General features: G+C 40.1%; 1 protein-coding gene across 1 annotated transcript in view; it reads right to left on the bottom strand.

Moving 5' to 3' along the window:
• The window catches only part of LOC149441791 (proteinase-activated receptor 1-like), an 84146-nt gene extending 72625 nt beyond the window's left edge, over window positions 1-11521 (bottom strand). The window contains exon 1 of the mRNA XM_089656889.1: window positions 11436-11521. Coding sequence (XP_089513015.1) covers window positions 11436-11517 — 82 coding nt within the window. The 5' untranslated portion in view covers window positions 11518-11521. The remainder of the gene's footprint in view (window positions 1-11435) is intronic.
• Window positions 11522-21416: the final 9895 nt, after the last annotated feature.

The raw sequence follows: 21416 nt of genomic DNA, 5'->3' as shown, positions 1-21416 counted from the left end.
CAACTCGAGCACAGCGACACCCCTTTTACTTCAGAGGAGCTACACAAAATCATCCAATCAATGCCTCTAGGGAAATCACCTGGACCAGGTGGCCTAACTAACAAATAATTTAAAGCATTCAGAGATTTACTGACCCCTCATCTACAATCAGTTTTTACTAGAGCAGTTGAAACTTCCTCTTTCCCAGCCTAGATGTTGACTGCACATCTTGTAACCCTCCCTAAGCTAGTGAAGGACCCCAACTTTTCACAAATTTTCATCCAATCTCATTACTCAATTCTGATGTGAATATCTATGCAAAATTGCTAGCAATGAGACTTGCAAACATTCTCCCGTCGCTCTGGAGAACATTTAGCAATTTTTATCTTCTTCCGTGCCAAAACCCAAAGGCATCTCCCTTTTCTATAACTACTTCCAAAATAAACTGTCTTTTGAAAAATCACCATACATCCAGAAATGGGATTCTAACTTCCAACATTCCTGCTCAGAATCACAATGGAGAACAATAACAATAAACTCCACCTCTACACTCTCACACAACATATCTCACTGGGAACAATTCCAGAAACGACTCACCCGATGGTATTTGACACCTTACAAAATAGCAAAATTTTCACAGTCCCGTTCTCCCCTGTGTTGGAAAAACTGTGGACATATAGGCAACCTAATTCACATCTTTTGGGCCTGTAAAAACCTTACTAGCTTTTGGAGAAACAGTTTCTTGATTATTTCTGAAACAACAGGAATTCTGATTAAACCAAACCCAGCCCTAGCTATCCTACACCGAGGTATTGATTTGTTTTCTCTAGATACAAGATTCATTTTTATTATTAATGTCCATGTTGAGGGTTAGGCCCCAAAAAACATTAAATTTGGAAACCTTAATGGGTTTCCATGCGAATGGTCTGGCAAGGTTTTAATTTGGGTTGGCAGCGATAAACTGTTGTACATATAAATTGCTTTGATCCACAATCAATGTATACAAATCTTCTGTAAAAAAACAGCTCCAAAAAATCAAGGGGAGTAGTTAAATTTGCTGTTTCCACCTGAATTCCGGGTTGGGCAGTGAATGGGAGAAGTACGGGTGCTGCAGAATTTGTAGTCTGCCAATTGGGATTTGCAAGCATATCAGGAAGGATACTGAGAGCTCTAATGGCCTGTGTGCAAATTCTTAGCGCCTGAAGGATAATACTTGTGCCCGCCACCACACCAGCTTGTACTGCACTTATGGGACTCTCCATGTCACCAGGTGATACTGCAGTGCTGGTATGTGAAAGACCAGGATGTACTAGGCCACTGGGGCTCACCAGTTCACTGAAAGGTAGAGCGGCACTAGTACTGGCAGTCTGCTGCATATGAGAGTCATCATGAGTTTGTAACATCTCAGCAACCTCGGAACGGGGTCAGGTACACCTGATCTTAGCATGGATCTCTTTTCCATTGTCTGAGCTATCAGGGTGCCACTGCTGTCTACAGGTTCGTATTCTGAGGCTGATTGTGTCGGTGAGTCTTCCCCTTCGCTCTCATCTGACATGCTTAGAATCCTGTTTGCCTCTTCACTAGAGTACCTTTCCACTGACATTTTGACCACTAATATGATAGGTACCTTGTGTGACTCATGGGAAAAAGAGCACCTGGCTGTCAGGGACAGCTTGAACCACTACAAAAAAATGTACCTGCAAGTGCTAACAGAGATCAGACCTGATTCTGCAAACACTGCCGTTTTGTATGTAATGTATCAAGTGACAGTGATCTACTGACACTGCACTTGCTGGGGTAGAGGGGGTGGAAGGGGGGGGTAAGCATAGGAGCTAAAAGCTCAAAGATATTGATCCGTTCAGACACTATACTCGCAATGAAGATGTATTGTGTATGTGAGCGTGTTCCTGGCAATCAAGGGGTTAAATGTGATGACTGACGGGCAATCTGACGCTATCTGGGAGGGGTGCTAACTGCTGCTAACTGAAGCTGACGCTATCTGAATTCACTGGCGACACTAATACGGTGATCAGCAAAAAATCTGTACATTGTGCTCATGACCAGGGGCGGACTGACAACTCATGTGGCCCCCGGGAAATAGGGGATCATGGGGCCCCCTGTGTCCTTGCCCAAACTCAAAAAAGCCTATGAAAAAGGTACCAGGGGCATCTCATGGGGCCCCCTACTGACCCCGGGCACTCGGGCAGTGTCCGAGTTTCCAAATGGTCAGTCCGCCCGTGCTCATGACACTGGTGACAGGGCAGTGAAGGAGTTAACGGGGGGGATCAAGGGGTTAAATGTGTCCTAAAGTTTTCTAACTGTGAAATGTGTGCTGTTTTACTCACATGTGTCTTCTTTCTTCTCTGTCTGGGATGGAATGTGCCCGGAGAGAGAAGGTTTCATCACTTCCTGTACCTCTGTACATGTAAAAATAGGTACAGGAAGATCTCTGATAGGACAGGGATTGATCATTTGACTTAGGCCGACCAACACTGGCCTAAATCAGATGATTGATCTCTTGGGGATCAAATCACAGCTCCCCACCTCCAAGAAAAATGTATATACAGTTGCAAGAAAAAGTATGTGAACCCCTTGGGATTACGTGGAGTTTTGCATGAATTGGGCATAAAATGTGCTCTGAACGTCATCTAAGTCACAACAATAGAAGAACACAGTCTGCTGAACATAATACTACACAAACATTAGATGTTGCCATGGTTTAATTGCACATAACATGTAAACATTCACAGTGCAGGGAGGAAAAAGTATGTGAAGCCCTAGCTTAATGACTTCTCCCAGAGCTAATTGGAGCCAGGAGTGAGCCAACCTTGACTCCAATCAGTGTGATGATATTGGATGTGTTGCTGACAGCTGTCCTGCCCTTAAAAAACACACACCTGTTTTGGGTTTACTGGTTTCAAGAAGCACTGTCTGATGTGAACCATGCCTCGCAGAAAAGAGCTCTCAGAAGACCTACAATCAAGAATTGTTGACTTGCATGAAGCTGGAAAGGGTTACAAAAGTATCTCCAAAAGCCTTGATGTTCATGTGTCCACGGTAAGACAGACTTTCTACAAATGGAGAAAGTTTAGCACTGTCGCTACTCTCCCTAGGCGTGGTCGTCCTGTAAAAATGACTGCAAGAGCACAGCGCAGAATGCTGCATGAGGTAAAGAAGAATCCCAGAGTGTCAGCTAAAGACCTACAGGAATCTCTGGCACATGCTAACATTTTTGTTGACACATCTACAATAAGGAAAACATGAAACAAGAATGGAGTACATGGGAGGACACCATGGAGGAAGCCATTGCTGTCCAAAAAGAACATTGCAGCACGTTTGAAGTTTGCAAAAGAGCACCTGGATGTTCCACAGCACTACTGGCAAAATATACTGTGGACAGATGAAACCAAGATTGAGTTGTTTGGGAAGAACACACAACACTATGTGTGGAGAAAAAAAAGGCACAGAACACCAACATCAAACCTCATCCCCACTGTGAAACATGGCGGAGGGAGCATCATGGTTTGGGGCTGCTTTGCTGCCTCAGGGCCTGGACGGATTGTTGTCATTGATGGGAAAATAAATTCCAGAGTTTATCAAGACATTTTGAAGGAAAACGTACGACCATCTGTCTGCCAACTGAAGCTCCGCAGAGGATGGGTGATGCAACAGGACAATGACCCAAAGCATACAAGTAATTCAACAAAACAATGGTTGCAACAGCACAGAATACGCCTTCTGGAGTGGCCCAGTCAGAGTCCTGACCTCAACCTGATTGAAATGCTGTGGCATGACCTTAAGAGAGCGATTCACACCAGACATCGAAGAATATTGCTACACTGAAACAGTTTTGTGAAGAGGAGTGGTCCAAAATGACTCCAGATCGTTGTGCAGGTCTGATCTGCAACTACAGGAAATGTTTGGTTGAGGTTATTGCTGCCAAAGAAGGGTCAACCAGTTATTAAGTCCAAAGGTTCACATACTTTTTCCTCCCTGGACCGTGAATGTTTACATGTTATGTGCAATTAAACCATGGCAACATCTAATGTTTGTGTAGTATTATGTTCAGCAGACTGTGTTCTTCTATTGTTGTGACTTAGATGACGTTCAGAGCACATTTTATGCCCAATTCATGCAAAACTCCATGTAATCCCAAGGGGTTCACATACTTTTTCTTGCAACTGTATATGCAATTTTGCGCACACGTGCTGCCTGTAGCAGTATTTCTGCTTTCATGTCATACTTACCTGCTCTGTGTAATGTTTTTGGAAAAAGCAGCCCTGATCCTACTCTTCTTGGGTCCCTGGATGGCGATCCCGGCTCCTTCCCCCCCACCAAGTGGCAATCAGAGCACCCTGTACCAATAGATTAACTATAGCCAATCACAGTCATTATGAATGTAACCAGTTCATGTCAGTTCAAAACTTTGCTGTTACAGTGATCATCACTGTAACAACAATTAAAGTATAATATATATATATATATATATATATATATATTTCTCAGCTCCTGCTGGATATCTTTATTGGACTGGGTAACGTGTTAGGAACGTAAGGATGTCCCATCGTGTGATGGAAATGAACATGATCAACCTACAGAGGACTGAATTCAAAGACACCCCGAAAATCAAAGTGAAAAAATGATGGAGCAGGCGAGTCCATTTTGCTGACATTTCATTGCAGCAACTCAGAATGGTCCTCAGTAGTTTGTATGGCCCCCATGTGCTTGTATGCATGCCTGACAACGTCGGGGGAGGCTCCTAATGAGACCACGGATGGTGTCCTGAGGGATTTCCTCCCAGATCTGGACCAGGGCATCATTGAGTTCCTGGACAGTCTGAGGTGCAACCTGGCGGTGTCGGATAGACCGAAACATGACATCCCAGAGGTGTTCTATTGGATTTAGGTCAGGGAGTGTTGTGGTCATTCAATGGTATCAATTCCTTCATCCTCCAGGAACTGCCTGCATACTCTCGCCACATGAGGCTGGGCATTGTTGTGCCCCAGGAGGAACTCAGGACCCACTGCACCAGCGTAGGGTCTGACAATGGGTCCAAGGATTTCATCCCAATACCTAATGGCAGTCAGGGTGCCTTTGTCTAGCCTGTAGAGGTCTGTGCATCCCTCCATGGATATGTCTCCCCAGACCATCACTGACCCACCACCAAAATGGTCATGCTGAATGATGTTACAGATAGCTTAACGTTGTTTGGTCAGAGACATTCACACCAGTGGCCTGCTGGAGGTCATTTTGTAGGGTTCTGGCAGGGTTCCTCCTGTTCCTCCTTGCACAAAGGAGCAGATACCGGTCCTGCTGATGGGTTAAGAACCTTCTATGGCCCTGTCCAGCTCTCCTAGAGTAACTGCCTGTCTCCTGGAATCACCTCAATCCTCTTGAGACTGTGTTGGGAAACACAGCAAACCTTCTATCAATGGCTCATATTAATGTGCCATCCTGGAGGAGTTGGACTGCCTGTTCAACCTCTATAGGGTCCAGGTATGGCTTCATGCTACCAGTAGTGACACTGACCCTAGCCAAATGCAAAACTTGTAAAAACAGTCAGAAAAGATGAATAGGAAAAAAAATGTCAGTGGCTTCCACCCTTAAAATCATTTATGTTTTGGGGGTCGTCTCATTGTTGCCCATCTAGTGCACCTGTTGTTAATTTTATTAACACCAAAGCAGCTGAAACTGATGAACAACCCCCTCTGCTACTTACCTAACCAGATCAATATCCCAGGAGTGTCACTGTCTTAATGCTAGACTCTGATTAATAAGTCCTCCTTTAATTGTTTTGAGCAGTGTATATCCTGGATCTTCCCCCCCAGAGTAGTACAGTCTTACATGGTTTCAAAATTGAATTAAAAAATGTATTTATTTCTCTTTATTATACTGTCACCAGTCCGTATCCCTGATCACCACCACACCAGTCATATGATGATGCTGTATTGCAATGATGACAGTATGTAAAAAAAAAAATGTAAAAAAAAAAAAAATTACTAATTTTCTTTTTTAAATACTGATCCACAGAGTTCTGTGAATGAATGGACTATAACTACCAGAGGCCTTAGCAGCTGTCAGCTTGTAGTTCTCAATTAAGTACCCCGGGGCAGTTGAGCATTGTGGTAGTTCACTGATTAATCTCTACCAACCAATCAGTGAGCAATAATGATGTGCTGTAACCTCTAGCAACCAATCAGTGAGCAGTAAGGATGTGCAGTAACATCTAGAAACCAATCAGTGAGTGTGGACCAGTTCTTTATGTTTAAATTATGCAGTTTGTTGTAGCTATGTCTATGTGTGTGTTTGATTTTAAGGATGTTGGGGTGGAGAGTGAAATTGCATGGGGGGGGGGCAAGAAACATTTTGCCCAGGGTCCAATCAATATTAAAGACAGCCCTGATTGCCACACCAGTCGTATGATGACGCTGTACTGCACTGCTGACAGTATATAAAAAAAAAGTTTAGAAAGCTGAAAAAAACAATTAAATCATTATTAATATTCTTTTCTACATACTGTAACCATTCAGTGTCCCTGAATGATGATGCTGTACTGCAAAGGTGACAATATGTAAAAAAAGTTTAACCATTAGTCGCCCGGCCTATAGCCGTTTGGCGGCCGCAAGAATGCTTCGGATTTCCGGGTGCACGCCATTTGGCATCCTCCCGCACATGCGCAGTTTTCACGCTTGCAGAGCCGTGCAGCAGCGCGATCTGTCACCGGCCATGTACCTCGGACACGGCTGATGACAGATCTGAGCATCGGCCCCTTTGCCAGTACCATGTGACCTGCTGTGACCAATCACAGCAGCTCACATGACAGTTGTATACAATGGATGGCTTCATTAATGCCATCCATTGTATACTAGTGCCTAGCTGTGAATGGTCACAGCAGGTCACATGCACATGTCATGTAATTAGCTGTGGCCAAATCACAGCTAAGCACAAAAAAAAAAAAATCCTAAATGAATTGATGTCATTCAGGTAAATGCTTGCTTATAGCAAAGTAATTCTTTGTGTAAAAAAAAAAAATACTGATCACTTCCCCAAAGTAGTACAATGTTACTATGGTAACATTGTACTACTTTGGTCATAGTAAAATATGAAAAAAAATCTTTAAAAAAATGTAATAAAAAATTAAAAATAATAAAATATATATATATATATATATATATATATATATATATATATATATATATATATATACAGTTGCAAGAAAAAGTATGTGAACCCCTTGGGATTACGTGGAGTTTTGCATGAATTGGGCATAAAATGTGCTCTGAACGTCATCTAAGTCACAACAATAGAAGAACACAGTCTGCTGAACATAATACTACACAAACATTAGATGTTGCCATGGTTTAATTGCACATAACATGTAAACATTCACAGTGCAAGGAGGAAAAAGTATGTGAACCTTTCGACTTAATAACTGGTTGACCCTCCTTTGGCAGCAATAACCTCAACCAAATGTTTCCTGTAGTTGCAGATCAGACCTGCATAACGATCTGGAGTAATTTTGGACCACTCCTCTTCACAAAACTGTTTCAGTGTAGCAATATTCTTGGGATGTCTGGTGTGAATCACTCTCTTAAGGTCATGCCACAGCATTTCAATCGGGTTGAGGTCAGGACTCTGACTGGGCCACTCCAGAAGGCGTATTCTGTGCTGTTGCAGCCATTGTTTTGTTGAATTACTTGTATGCTTTGGGTCATTGTCCTGTTGCATCACCCATCCTCTGCGGAGCTTCAGTTGGCGGACAGATGGTCGTACGTTTTCCTGCAAAATGTCTTGATAAACTCTGGAATTCATTTACCAATCAATGACAACAAACCGTCCAGACCCTGAGGCAGCAAAGCAGCCCCAAACCATGATGCTCCCTCTGCCATGTTTTACAGTGGGGATGAGGTTTTGATGTTGGTGTGCTGTGCCTTTTTTTCTCCACACATAGTGTTGTGGGTTCTTCCCAAACAACTCAATCTTGGTTTCATCTGTCCACAGTATATTTTGCCAGTAGTGCTGTGGAACATCCAGGTGCTCTTTTGCAAACTTTGCAAAAATATTCTTTTTGGACAGCAATGGCTTCCTCCGTGGTGTCCTCCCATGTACTCCATTCTTGTTTAATGTTTTCCTTATTGTAGATGTGTCAACAAAAATGTTAGCATGTGCCAGAGATTTCTGTAGGTCTTTAGCTGACACTCTGGGATTCTTCTTTACCTCATGCAGCATTCTGCGCTGGGCTCTTGCAGTCATTTTTACAGGATGACCACGCCTAGGGAGAGTAGCAACAGTGCTAAACTTTCTCCAATTGTAGACAGTCTGTCTTACCGTGGACACATGAACATCAAGGCTTTTGGAGATACTTTTGTAACCCTTTCCAGCTTCATGCAAGTCAACAATTCTTGATCGTAGGTCTTCTGAGAGCTCTTTTCTGTGAGGCATGGTTCACATCAGACAGTGCTTCTTGAAACCAGTAAACCCAAAACAGGTGTGTGTTTTTTAAGGGCAGGACAGCTGTCAGCAACACATCCAATATCATCACACTGATTGGAGTCAAGGTTGGCTCACTCCTGGCTCCAATTAGCTCTGGGAGAAGTCATTAAGCTAGGGCCTCACATACTTTTTCCTCCCTGCACTGTGAATGTTTACATGTTGTGTGCAATTAAACCATGGCAACATCTAATGTTTGTGTAGTATTATGTTCAGCAGACTGTGTTCTTCTATTGTTGTGACTTAGATGACGTTCAGAGCACATTTTATGCCCAATTCATGCGAAAATCCACGTAATCCCAAGGGGTTCACATACTTTTTCTTGCAACTGTATATATATATATATATATTTTTTTTTTTTTTTAATTTTATTTTTTTCATACTGTCACCAGTCAGTGTCCCTGTTCACCATCATGCCAGTTATATGATGACGCTGTACTGCACTGGTGACAGTATGGTAAAAAAAAAATAGTGAAAAACATTTTTTTCATTTTTTCATTTTCTGAAAAATTATGACAAAAAAAATACAACTTCAAAAAACTCGCCATGCCTCTTATGAAGTACGCCGGACTTTCTACTCTGCAAAAAGGGGGCATTTGGGGATATCTGTACTATTCTGACATTCTTGGACCTCAAGAAATTAGATTGGCCGTCAGTACTTCAGGATTGATCAATTTTCAGATCTATCCCATAGTTTGTGAACTCTATAACTTTCCTACAAACTAAATAATACATCCTAATTTGGGTTATTTTCACCAAAGACATGTAGCAGAATACATCTCGGCCTAAATTTATGAAGAACAATTATTTATTTGTAAACTTTTATAACAGAAACAAAAAAAAGTGTTTTTTTTTCAAAATTTTTGGTCTTTTTGTTAATTTAGCAAAAAATAAAAACCCCAGCAGTGATTAAATACCACCAAAAGAAAGCTCTAGTTGTGTGAAGAACATGATAAAATTTTAGTTTGGGTACAATGTTGTATGACCGCGCAATTGTCATTCAAAGTGTGAGAGCGCTGAAACCTGAAAAATGGCCTGGGCAGGAAGGGGTAAAATTGCCCGGTATGGAAGTGGTTAAAAATGAATAAATAATTATTAATTTTCTTTTCAAATACTGTCATCATTCAGTATCCCTGATCACCTCCACACCAGTCGTACGATGACGCTTTAGTGCACTGCTGACAGTATGTAAAAAAAAGTTTAGAATGTTTACAAAGATTAATAAATAATTATTCATTTTCTTTTCTACATACTGTCACCAGTCAGTATCCCTGATCATCGCCACACCAGCCATATGATGATGCTGCACTGCTGACAGTATGTAATAAGAAAGTTTTTAATAAAATGAGTAAATAATTATTAATTTTCTTTTCTACATGCTGTCACCAGTCAGTGTCCCTGATCACCTCCACGCCAGTCATATGACACACAGATGGTGACAGTATGTAAAAAAAATTTAATAAACAATAATTATTTAATTTCTTCTTTTTCCAAAAATTGTGACAAAAATTACAACTTCAAAAAACTCATTATACCTCTTACTAAATACCTGTTTGCTTCAAACTCTCAACTTACTTCTTTTTACACCATTTGCAAAAGAAGAAAGAAGCAAAAAAACATTTTCAATCTTACCACATTTTTATACCGTCTGTTTTTGTTTCTCGTATTTTTGCTTTTATTACATTGAAATGTAAATTGTTTTATCGTTTGTATTCACTTTATTTTTGGATACTTTTTGTGTGTGATACTATAAAATCACACTTTCCCAGCCTGGCTGTTGAACTAATTACACACAATTGCCTAAGACACTACAAATGTTATAAGTGATTTTACACAAACTTAGATTGATGAATAATTGCTACATGACCACCTTTACATGATAATAATACTTACATAGAGGTCTTTCCAAAGACGTATCTGTAAATGTGGACAGGATAAATAAGCTTCCCGGCAGGTCACCAACCCAAATATAAACCACAAAATAGAGAAAAGTAACAGATGACCAAAGGTGGCTCACCGGTAACAGTTAAAGACTACAAATATACTGTATATAAAACATAAAATACTAGTAAAACACCCAATTAGGTGGGTTTACAATTCATATAAATTACATAAATATTCACAATAAAATTTATTGTGAATATTAATGTGATTTATATGAATAGTAAACCCAACATTTATGTTTTACATATACTGCATTTGTAGTCTCTATCTATTACAGGTGATCCACCTTTGATCACTTGTTACTTTTCTCCATTTTGTGGTTTTCCAAAGCCGTAGAAAACATTTATCTTCATATTTCTCTGTGTGTTTTCACTCCATGATCAGTCACTCATACTGGGGCTTGGACAGTTCCACAACTGGGATTGGGTCCCTTCTGATACTGGTCAGCTTCACTTATAATCACCAGCTGCTGGATTCATAAATGAAGCTGCCCTTCATTTGAACAACCAGACTTCCCTGTTCTTTATACATCTGTTTTTGGAAAAATGTCCCCTCAAACCTTTGACTAGAACCTCCTTTAGTACATCCACTGATGGTCAATTAACCTCTTTAGTGAAACTACAAAGTTCTATGATAATTACATAACTCAGAGCAACCATTCAGACTTGAGCGTATTGAAATCAGACCAGTAAAATACAAATTCTTATTGGCTGTGGCTGATAATTACACTTATATGGAACCTTGTAAGGTCGATCTGATCTTCTCAGCACCTTGTCATGCCTTCTCATAGGCTTCATGAATCATTCTGGTCACATATGGGAAGATTTGGTCCTAGAAATGACTTAGCAGTCCAATATTTTTATCAACACCTGTGTAATATGATGGTCTATCTGTCTGAAAATATTGTCAATGGATTGTCTGCATGGGTCCTCAAATTGCATAGTTGCTGGTTCATTTTGTTGGCCTGCCATATGAGCCAACTTATGGAAGTTAAAATAGATCTATAACCGCTGGGTACTCACCCTCCATTATATTGTCTCCATCCACTGCACAGAACAAGGTGACCCCATGTAGGAGGAGTGCTAGAAGTTGATGAACCTCCATCTCTACAGGCTGAGCACTGAGCAATGAAAGAAGCATCAACTGATGAACTGAGGATGGAAGATCTTTTCAGCGGAAGGGCGTGAACTGAATTCTAATGATCATATCTCATAGTTATCTCACACTTCTGTACTGTATATTGGGTAAAGATAAACATAAAACATGTTTTTCAAACAGGTGCTTGCTCATTAAAGTTACAACACATATTGTAACGGGGTTAGCTCGGCAGTGGGTGTGTGTGACCCCCTGGATGGGTGCACAACACAAAAAGACAGGCACAGCACAACAGTGGAGGTGAAAAAACAGAAAGATGCAGTTTATTTACACTATGTACAAAAAATGCCAAACAAAAAAGAAACATCAAATTAAATCCTGGCCAGCTTGGCTACTTACTGTACCAACAGCTTTCCCTAGCTACCCACTAGGTACAGCCTGGTGCTATACCTAGTTGCTAGTAGTTGGAGGCTAGCCACACAGGCTTTTGTCTCCCTGCTCCCCAGTCAGTTCAGGCACAGATCTGGTTCCAGGTTGGAGCAACTCCCTAAGCAAGCTGGGAAGTTTTATAATGGTCTTAATGAGCCCACTACCTTCAGCTGGGCTCATTATGTCAGTGCTGAAGGACTCAGCACTTCCCTCTAGTGGAACAAATCCCCATAGAGTCTGAACCTTGGACAAATGTATCGTCCATCCAGGACGCAACCAGGTGATTTCACCTGCCTACTGTCACAATATATATATATATATATATATATATATATATATATATACAGTATATGTGTCATGTAACATGAAAGTTAAAGTACAAATATATATAAAGTGCTCTCCCAGCACCACATGTAATAGTGAATCTAATACAGGGTATGGTAAAGTCCAAAAATTGTAGATGAATGAGAGTCCTATAGGAGGGTGTCACATGGATCCAATAGGTTCTTCTCCACCACTTGTGAGTAATAAATGAATTCCCCACTCACCAGAAGGTATTGGCCCCCACTCTGGGTGGTCAAATAATGCTAGGGTAATCAAATGACATATGGATTCCCAACTGCAGGCTCTCGTATGATGGGTCTCAAGGCTCCCCTTCTTGTAGTAGTAGCTCTCAAAGAAGCTCAAAATAAAAACAAATTTTTATTTTGCTGTAAATGTAATATTTATTAAGAACCATGGTTTATATATTAAGTAAAAAATGCACTCACATTGTATGGTGGCTGTACCCCGGCACCAGCCTGTGCAGCCAATGTGGGTACAACGTGTCTCCCTGTGTTAATCCGGCGTGCATCCAAGCCTCATGTTAGTGAGCCGGTCGTGATGTCATGTAGGACCCGGGGGTGACGGGATCACGCTTCTATGTACGTTTCACCTGGTGGCATCTTCAGGAAGTGACATACCGCCATTTCCATGCTCAATATAAAGGGTCACAAGCAGGGTGGATTTGATTTAAATCAAACTGATTTAAATCACGATTTAAATCACGATTTAAATCACTAGTCAGTAAGGCTTGATTTAAATCCTAGTTTTCTACATAAAGACTAATTCTTGCTGGTATAACTTTAATATGCAAGTAGATGAAGATTTTTAGAATAACAACTTTTCATATTAGTTTTTTTATCCCCAGTTTAATAGGTTAATCATTCATATTTGGACAACTTTTCTGTTGTACTTCGGAAGGAGAAAAATAATCATTACCTTAATAATAACAATTTAAATAGATTTATTTATCTGAAACAATAACATTCCAGCATATGTGATTTGCTTAAACATCCATGTTTGTTAACTAATTTGGCTAAACAAAATATATATATTTGAAGAAACTTAGACTGTCAGCCCCTTCCTCCTCACACTTAGTTTCACTTTCTTCTTGTGCAGATCTATTCCACTCCAAACAATCAGAAAAATATTGTTTCTATTCTATTCACTGAACTTCTTGAAATTTAGCACTGAAGGGGTTGATTCTGTATTCATAGGTTTGTAGAAGTTAGGATGAAGGTCTTTTTCTTAACTCTGTTCATGTTATAACATTTTTGCTCTGAAGAAGAGGCATGTGATCTCCGCTGAGTCAAATTCAGTTTTGAGAACTGCAAAAGTAAACCAATCATCTGTGATAATATCTTGTAGGCAGAGAAACTGCCCAATAATCTTACAAAAACCTCTGGAAGAGCATGACATTGTGAATGGATTCATGGAATTTATTTACCAAAATAATTAAACTTATACAGCCTTATTCTACATAATTAAAAAACGAATCTTTATTTCATGATGGAATAACCTTTGGATGGTAATATATTTTCCTCAAAAAGCATTTTATTTAAAAAAAATCCGATTTAAATAAAAAAAATCCAATTTAAATTAAAAAAATCAGATTTTTTTATTTTTTTAAAAAAATCATTGATTTTTATCCACCCTGGTCACAAGTATTTTGAATGGGCGGCTACACCAATATGGCAGCCACCAATTGTGCCAATAGAAAATATACTGTTTGTACTATTACCGGCTGCAAAAACTGTTGCAATTTACCATTGCTTGTGCGGTTAAGAAATGTAGCTATGAAATAACCTCATAAATTAGCAATGAAGAAAAAATGGGCATAAATAAAAAAAATAGACAAAATTGTAAAAATAAAAATATCCTAAAAAATAGATCAATATACCTCAGTGGTACAAAAGGAAAATAACACAAGAAATGCATTATTAGTACAAAACATTAGACAGAAAATTAAACAAATTAAAATTGGACCTTGTCACTTAGGGGTGGACTCACTTTTGTTGCCAGCGGTTTAGACATTAATGGAGGTGTGTTGAGTTATTTTGAGGGGACAGCAAATTTACATGTTATACAAGCTGTACACTGACTACGTCACATTGTAGCAAAGTGTCATTTCTTCAGTGTTGTCACATTAAAAGATAGAATCGAATATTTACACAAATGTGAGGGGTGGACTCATTTCTGGGAGATACTGTATGTATTGTACACGGCACTCATTGTGCACACGGCACTAATAATGTTCTCATTACGTTTGCATTCCTTCAAGTCCTGATTAGAAATGAGCCTGTCTATGTAACGCCCCTTGTTACCATAAAAGTACAATTGTAATATTAATGTCATACCGACGTAATCATGTGTATAAAAAACTTCAAATGCTCCGAATGAACAGAACAGCGATTTGGAAAGATGCTGAGTGTATCTTGTTGTGTCTGTTCCCTACTGCAGTCGTTATTATTAATTTGGGACCACTAATCAATATGAGGATAGGAGTTGCCTATCTATAAAATTGAAGTATTAAATTACATTTCAGAACACCTCGCACACCTGCGCAAATACAAAAGCAAGCCTACGGTGTGCACACGTATGTAAACCACATCCGCACCACACGTGTGACAATATCGCCGTGAACATCAGAGTAAGAAAAATAATTCTAGCACAAGAGCTCCTAGTTAACTCCAAACTGATGAGCTGTAAAGACTTTTAACCATTAGCCGCCCGGCCAATGGCCGTTTGGGGGCCGGCAAAATCCTTCAGCGTTTCGGGTGGACTCCATATGGAGTCCTCCCGGGCATGCGCAGTTTGTGTGCCTGCAGAGCCATGCAGCGGCACGATCTGTCACTGGCCATGTACCTCGGACACGGCCAATGACAGATCTGAGTACCAGCCCCGTTGCCAGTACCATGTGACCTGCTGTGACCAATCACAGCAGGTCACACGACAGTTGTATACAATGGATGGCTTCATTCATGCCATCCATTGTTTACTAGTGCCTAGCTGTGAATGGTCACAGCGATCACATGCACATGTCATGTGATTAGCTGTGGCCAAAACACAGCTAAGCACAAAAAAAACAAAAAACCCTGAATGAATCGATGTCATTCAGGTAAATGCTTTGCTATAAGCAAATTGTGTAAAAAAAAAAAAAATACTGATCACTTCCCCAAAGTAGTACAATGTTACTATGGTAACAAGGTACTACTTTGGTCATAGTGAAATATGAAAAAAAAATCTTAAAAAAAAGGAAAAAAATTTAATAAAAAATAATAATAATAAAAAAATTTTTTTTTTTTTTTCATACTGTCACCAGTCAGTGTCCCTGATCACTGCCATGCCAGTTATATGATGACGCTGTACAGCACTGGTGACAATATGTAAAAAAAAAATAGTGAAAATAATTTTTTTAATTTTTAAATTTTTCAAAAAATTATGACAAAAAATACAACTTAAAAAAACTCGCCATGCCTCTTATGAAGTACGTCGGACTGTCTATTCTGCAAAAAGGGGTCATTTAGGGGATATCTGTACTATTCTGACATTCTTGGACCTCAAGAAATTAGATTGGCTGTCAGTACTTCAGGATTGATCAGATATGTACCATAGTTTGTGAACTCTATAACTTTCCTACAAACTAAAAAATACATCCTAATTTGGGTTATTTTCACAAAAGACATGTAGCAGAATACATCTCGGCCTAAATGTATGAAGAACAATTATTTATTTGCAAACGTTTATAACAGAAACAAAGAAAAACGTGTTTTTTTTATTTTCGGTTTTTTTGTCAATTTAGCAAAAAATAAAAACCCCAGCGGTGATTAAATACCAACAAAAGAAATCTCTAGTTGTGTGAAGAAAATGATAAAATTTTAGTTTGGGTACAATGTTATATGACCGCGCAATTGTCATTCAAAATGTGAGAACGCTGACACCTGAAAAATGGCCTGGGCAGGAAGGGGGTAAAAGTGCCCGGTATGGAAATGGTTAAAGGGTCACCTATGGTGTTTTTTGGGCTACTTTTTGGCAATATGGTGGGCGCACGCAAATTTTAGACATGGAATACTTGGTAACAATTACTCGATGCAATCTCATCTTTTAGATTTTTACCAAAAATGGGTATTATATTGTGTGTTTTGCACTAAAATTCATTTCATTCTATTTTTTCCTGAAAATTTGTGTTTAATAAACAGTTGCGTAAATATCATGTGACATACAAATTTGCATCTATTGCCTTTTTATTCTACAGGGTAGAATACAGCTCTCTGCTTTCAGAAATACTGTATATAATGTTCTGGGGCTTTAAATCATTTTAATCACCAAAAATTAAGATTTTTACACGTATGCGAAAATGTAAATAGAATTGTTCGAGTTAAACAAAAAGCCAAAAATCTGACAACATTGTGCTAATACTATGGATTGCACAGCAGTTATCTCCTACCACTGATGGGTTTATGAAGACCAATAGAACATCCCAAAACTATACAATTCAGATGATGTAATATGTGGTTGCACCAAACCTGGACACTTTCCAGAATTTGGACATCACACAGCTGATAAAAGAGAATAAAACGATACAGGTGCTGCAAATATTGTGACATGTAAAGAATATATTATTATTATTATACAGGATTTATGGCGCCAACAGTTTGATCAGCGCTTTACAATATAACGGGAGACAATACAGCAACAATACAGTTCAATACAAGAGGGTTTGGAGGGCCCTGATCCTGGGAGCTTACAATCTAGGTATATTTGTGCAGACTTGTAAAATTAAGTGATATATTTTTGCTTAGCTTGTTTCTATGACAGTCTGTGAGATTGTATCTTGTGACTTTCCGAAACCACTTATCTTTACATCAACGTATATATGGTGTTCCTCTTTATGTATCCTCTATGAGTAATGACACAAAAACAGAATACAGAGGAAACTTAACAAACCACAAACAAGTGTAGGTCAAAATGATGGTATATTGTGTTTTCCCTTTGAGGGAAATGATAATTTTTTGGGTTGTAGAAAAGACTTGGGATGTAAAGATGTGAAAAGTCTGAAACTCAACTCCCTAAATCAGCTCTGACTACAATACTTACCTCCTCTCCAGTGAAGCCCGGCTTTAGACAATATTTTCTTTCTGAAATGTTATTCTCTCCACCTCTTCTATTGAAATCCATCACCAAACATCCCTCTGTTCTTGGTGTTTACCAGCAATAACCCGTGTGACCCTTCTCACAAACCCACCCTGTATTTCTAACCCTAACACCCCTTCACACCAACCCTTCCTGTGACCCCCAAATCTAACACCCCTTCACACTAACCCTCCCTATAACCCCAACACCCCTTCACACTAACCCTCTGTAACCCCAACCCTAACACCCCTTCACACTAACCCTCCCTGTAACCCCAACCCTAACACCCCTCCACACTAACCCTCCCTGTAACCCCAACCCTTACACCCCTTCACACTAACCCTCCCCATAACCCCAACCGTAACACCTCTTCACATTAACCCTCCCTGTAACCCCAACCTTAACACCCCTTCACACTAACCCTCCCTGTAACCCCAACCTTAACACTCCTCCTCACTAACCCTCCCTGTAACCCCAACCCTAACACCCCTTCACACTAACCCTCCCTGTAACCCCAACCCTAAAACCCCTTCACACTAACCCTCCCTGTAACCCCAACCCTAACACCCCTTCACACTAACCCTCCCTGTAACCCCAAACTTAACACCCCTTCACACTAACCCTCCCTGTAACCCCAACCCTAACACCCCTTCACACTAACCCTCCCTGTAACCCCAACCCTAACACCCCTTCACACTAACCCTCCCTGTAACCCCAACCTTAACACCCCTCCTCACTAACCCTCCCTGTAACCCCAACCTTAACACCCCTCCTCACTAACCCTCCCTGTAACCCCAACCCTAACACCCCTTCACACTAACCCTCCCTGTAACCCCAACCCTAACACCCCTTCACACTAACCCTCCCTGTAACCCCAACCTTAACACCCCTTCACACTAACCCTCCCTGTAACCCCAACCTTAACACCCCTTCACACTAACCCTCCCTGTAACCCCAACCCTAACACCCCTTCACACTAACCCTCCCTGTAACCCCAACCCTAACACCCCTTCACACTAACCCTCCCTGTAACCCCAACCCTAACACCCCTTCACACTAACCCTCCCTGTAACCCCAACCCTAACACCTTATATACACATTATATTTTATACCTACACTCAATTATTAGGTTTCTGGACATCAGGTCTGGAGCTCACTAACATTGTTCTGGCCCCTTGTAGGATGTCCCATGGATGTCCAGGGTTCTCTGTTATGCAAATGTAAACTTCAGCTCAAACGTCTGTAATTTGTCCCACCTCCTGCAAATCCCATTATTAGGTATAATGGACCACCATGGTGACCCATACAGAGATCCTGTAGGTAACATGCTGCTGACCACAGTGCTGACCTCTGAGCTGAAGTTTGTATTTGTGTAATGGAATGTCCTAAGTCTATGAGTTCCCTGGGGTGTATTAGAATTTAATTATGTATATTTACATTCTTAAAGTTCAGTAATGATTTTATTTTTAAGAAAATACAATTTAATAATTCAGTTAATTAGCTTTAAAAAGATTTTAAAAAATCTGTCCGTGTAATCTGATTGTACAATCTCTTTAGATCTACCAACAACTTCAACGTACACAGGACTGCCTGACTCATACATGATGTACAGATTGCTTAAATAGGCCGCCATATTAAATGTATTTGGTGAATCTAAAGAATATTGTACAGAGTTCTTACATGAGTTTGTAATGTGTATGATCATCTTACCATGAAATGGCTTAATTATGACTTGTGGTCTCTATCTTCAGCTCCATACCTGGGTGAGATCCCAGGGGCTGTCTGCTTACTGAGGTCCAAAGGACTCTACATACTCATAAATGTTATACTTACACCACATCAATAGCATGTACCCAATAAATGTATTTTATTCTAATTACTAAATATATCATTGGTAAACAAAGCATATACACACATATAATTGTATTATATTGCTGTGTGACTAATATATTTAAAGTAGATGTAAACACAATTACTAAATTCTCCCAAAAGGTTTAATATATTAAAATATATTAATATATAATATATATTTAGTACTGCTCTGACCTTGAAAAAGGGGACATCCCCCGAAAGCTTGTCCTCAAAATTGTATGTTAGTGCAAATAAAAAAAGTATCACGGACAGTACTCAGTTGTTTCTGTCGCAAATGCACTAATACGGCTACAATCACCTCAAGCATATTTTAAAAGAAATTCAAAAGTTATTTTCATTATATTTAACTCTGCATCTTTTATTAAATACATAAGTCTTTGTGATCCCGCCATGAAGTTATTTAAGCATTTCCTGTTTTAGGGTGAGAATGAAAGATTTTAGTTCATTAAAAATAAACTCCTTAGTGAACATTTTTTGGTGAACTAGTGAGAAAAAAGCAAGGATGTTTCTATTTTACACATTATCAGGTATAACTGCAGGATCTCTCACACTGTACATCATCCAATAGGGAGCTGTGCAGCATGTACAGTTGCAAGAAAAAGTATGTGAACCCCTTGGGATTACGTGGAGTTTTGCATGAATTGGGCATAAAATGTGCTCTGAACGTCATCTAAGTCACAACAATAGAAGAACACAGTCTGCTGAACATAATACTACACAAACATTAGATGCTGCCATGGTTTAATTGCACATAACATGTAAACAGTGCAGGGAGGAAAAAGTATGTGAACCTTTGGACTTAATAACTGGTTGACCCTCCTTTGGCAGCAATAACCTCAACCAAACGTTTCCTGTAGTTGCAGATCAGACCTGCACAACGATCTGGAGTCATTTTGGACCACTCCTCTTCACAAAACTGTTTCAGTGTAGCAATATTCTTGGGATGTCTGGTGTGAATCGCTCTCTTAAGGTCATGCCACAGCATTTCAATGGGGTTGAGGTCAGGACTCTGACTGGGCCACCCCAGAAGGCGTATTCTGTGCTGTTGCAGCCATTGTTTTGTTGAATGACTTATATGCTTTGGGTCATTGTCCTGTTGCATCACCCATCCTCTGCGGAGCTTCGGTTGGCGGACAGATGGTCGTACGTTTTCCTGCAAAATGTCTTGATAAACTCTGGAATTCATTTTCCCATCAATGACAACTATCCATCCAGGCCCTGAGGCAGCAAAGCAGCCCCAAACCATGATGCTCCCTCCGCCATGTTTTACAGTGGGGATGAGGTTTTGATGTTGGTGTGCTGTGCCTTTTTTTCTCCACACATAGTGTTGTGTGTTCTTCCCAAACAACTCAATCTTGGTTTCATCTGTCCACAGTATATTTTGCCAGTAGTGCTGTGGAACATCCAGGTGCTCTTTTGCAAACTTCAAACGTGCTGCAATCTTCTTTTTGGACAGCAATGGCTTCCTCCGTGGTGTCCTCCCATGTACTCCATTCTTGTTTAATGTTTTCCTTATTGTAGATGTGTCAACAAAAATGTTAGCATGTGCCAGAGATTTCTGTAGGTCTTTAGCTGACACTCTGGGATTCTTCTTTACCTCATGCAGCATTCTGCGCTGTGCTCTTGCAGTCATTTTTACAGGACGACCGCGCCTAGGGAGAGCAGCAACAGTGCTAAACTTTCTCCATTTGTAGACAGTCTGTCTTACCGTGGACACATGAACATCAAGGCTTTTGGAGATACTTTTGTAACCCTTTCCAGCTTCATGCAAGTCAACAATTCTTGATCGTAGGTCTTCTGAGAGCTCTTTTCTGCGAGGCATGGTTCACATCAGACAGTGCTTCTTGAAACCAGTGAACCCCAAACAGGTGTGTGTTTTTTAAGGGCAGGACAGCTGTCAGCAACACATCCAATATCATCACACTGATTGGAGTCAAGGTTGGCTCACTCCTGGCTCCAATTAGCTCTGGGAGAAGTCATTAAGCTAGGGCCTCACATACTTTTTCCTCCCTGCACTGTGAATGTTTACATGTTATGTGCAATTAAACCATGGCAGCATATAATGTTTGTGTAGTATTATGTTTAGCAGACTGTGTTCTTCTATTGTTGTGACTTAGATGACGTTCAGAGCACATTTTATGCCCAATTCATGC

This window comes from Staurois parvus, unplaced genomic scaffold (genome assembly GCF_062004578.1).
Source record: "Staurois parvus isolate SC_StPar_1 unplaced genomic scaffold, SC_StPar_1.0 ptg000947l, whole genome shotgun sequence".
In the NCBI taxonomy this organism is placed as follows: domain Eukaryota; kingdom Metazoa; phylum Chordata; class Amphibia; order Anura; family Ranidae; genus Staurois; species Staurois parvus.
The sequence above is the reverse complement of the archived record's forward strand: the minus strand, read 5'-3'. Positions and strand labels throughout refer to the sequence as shown.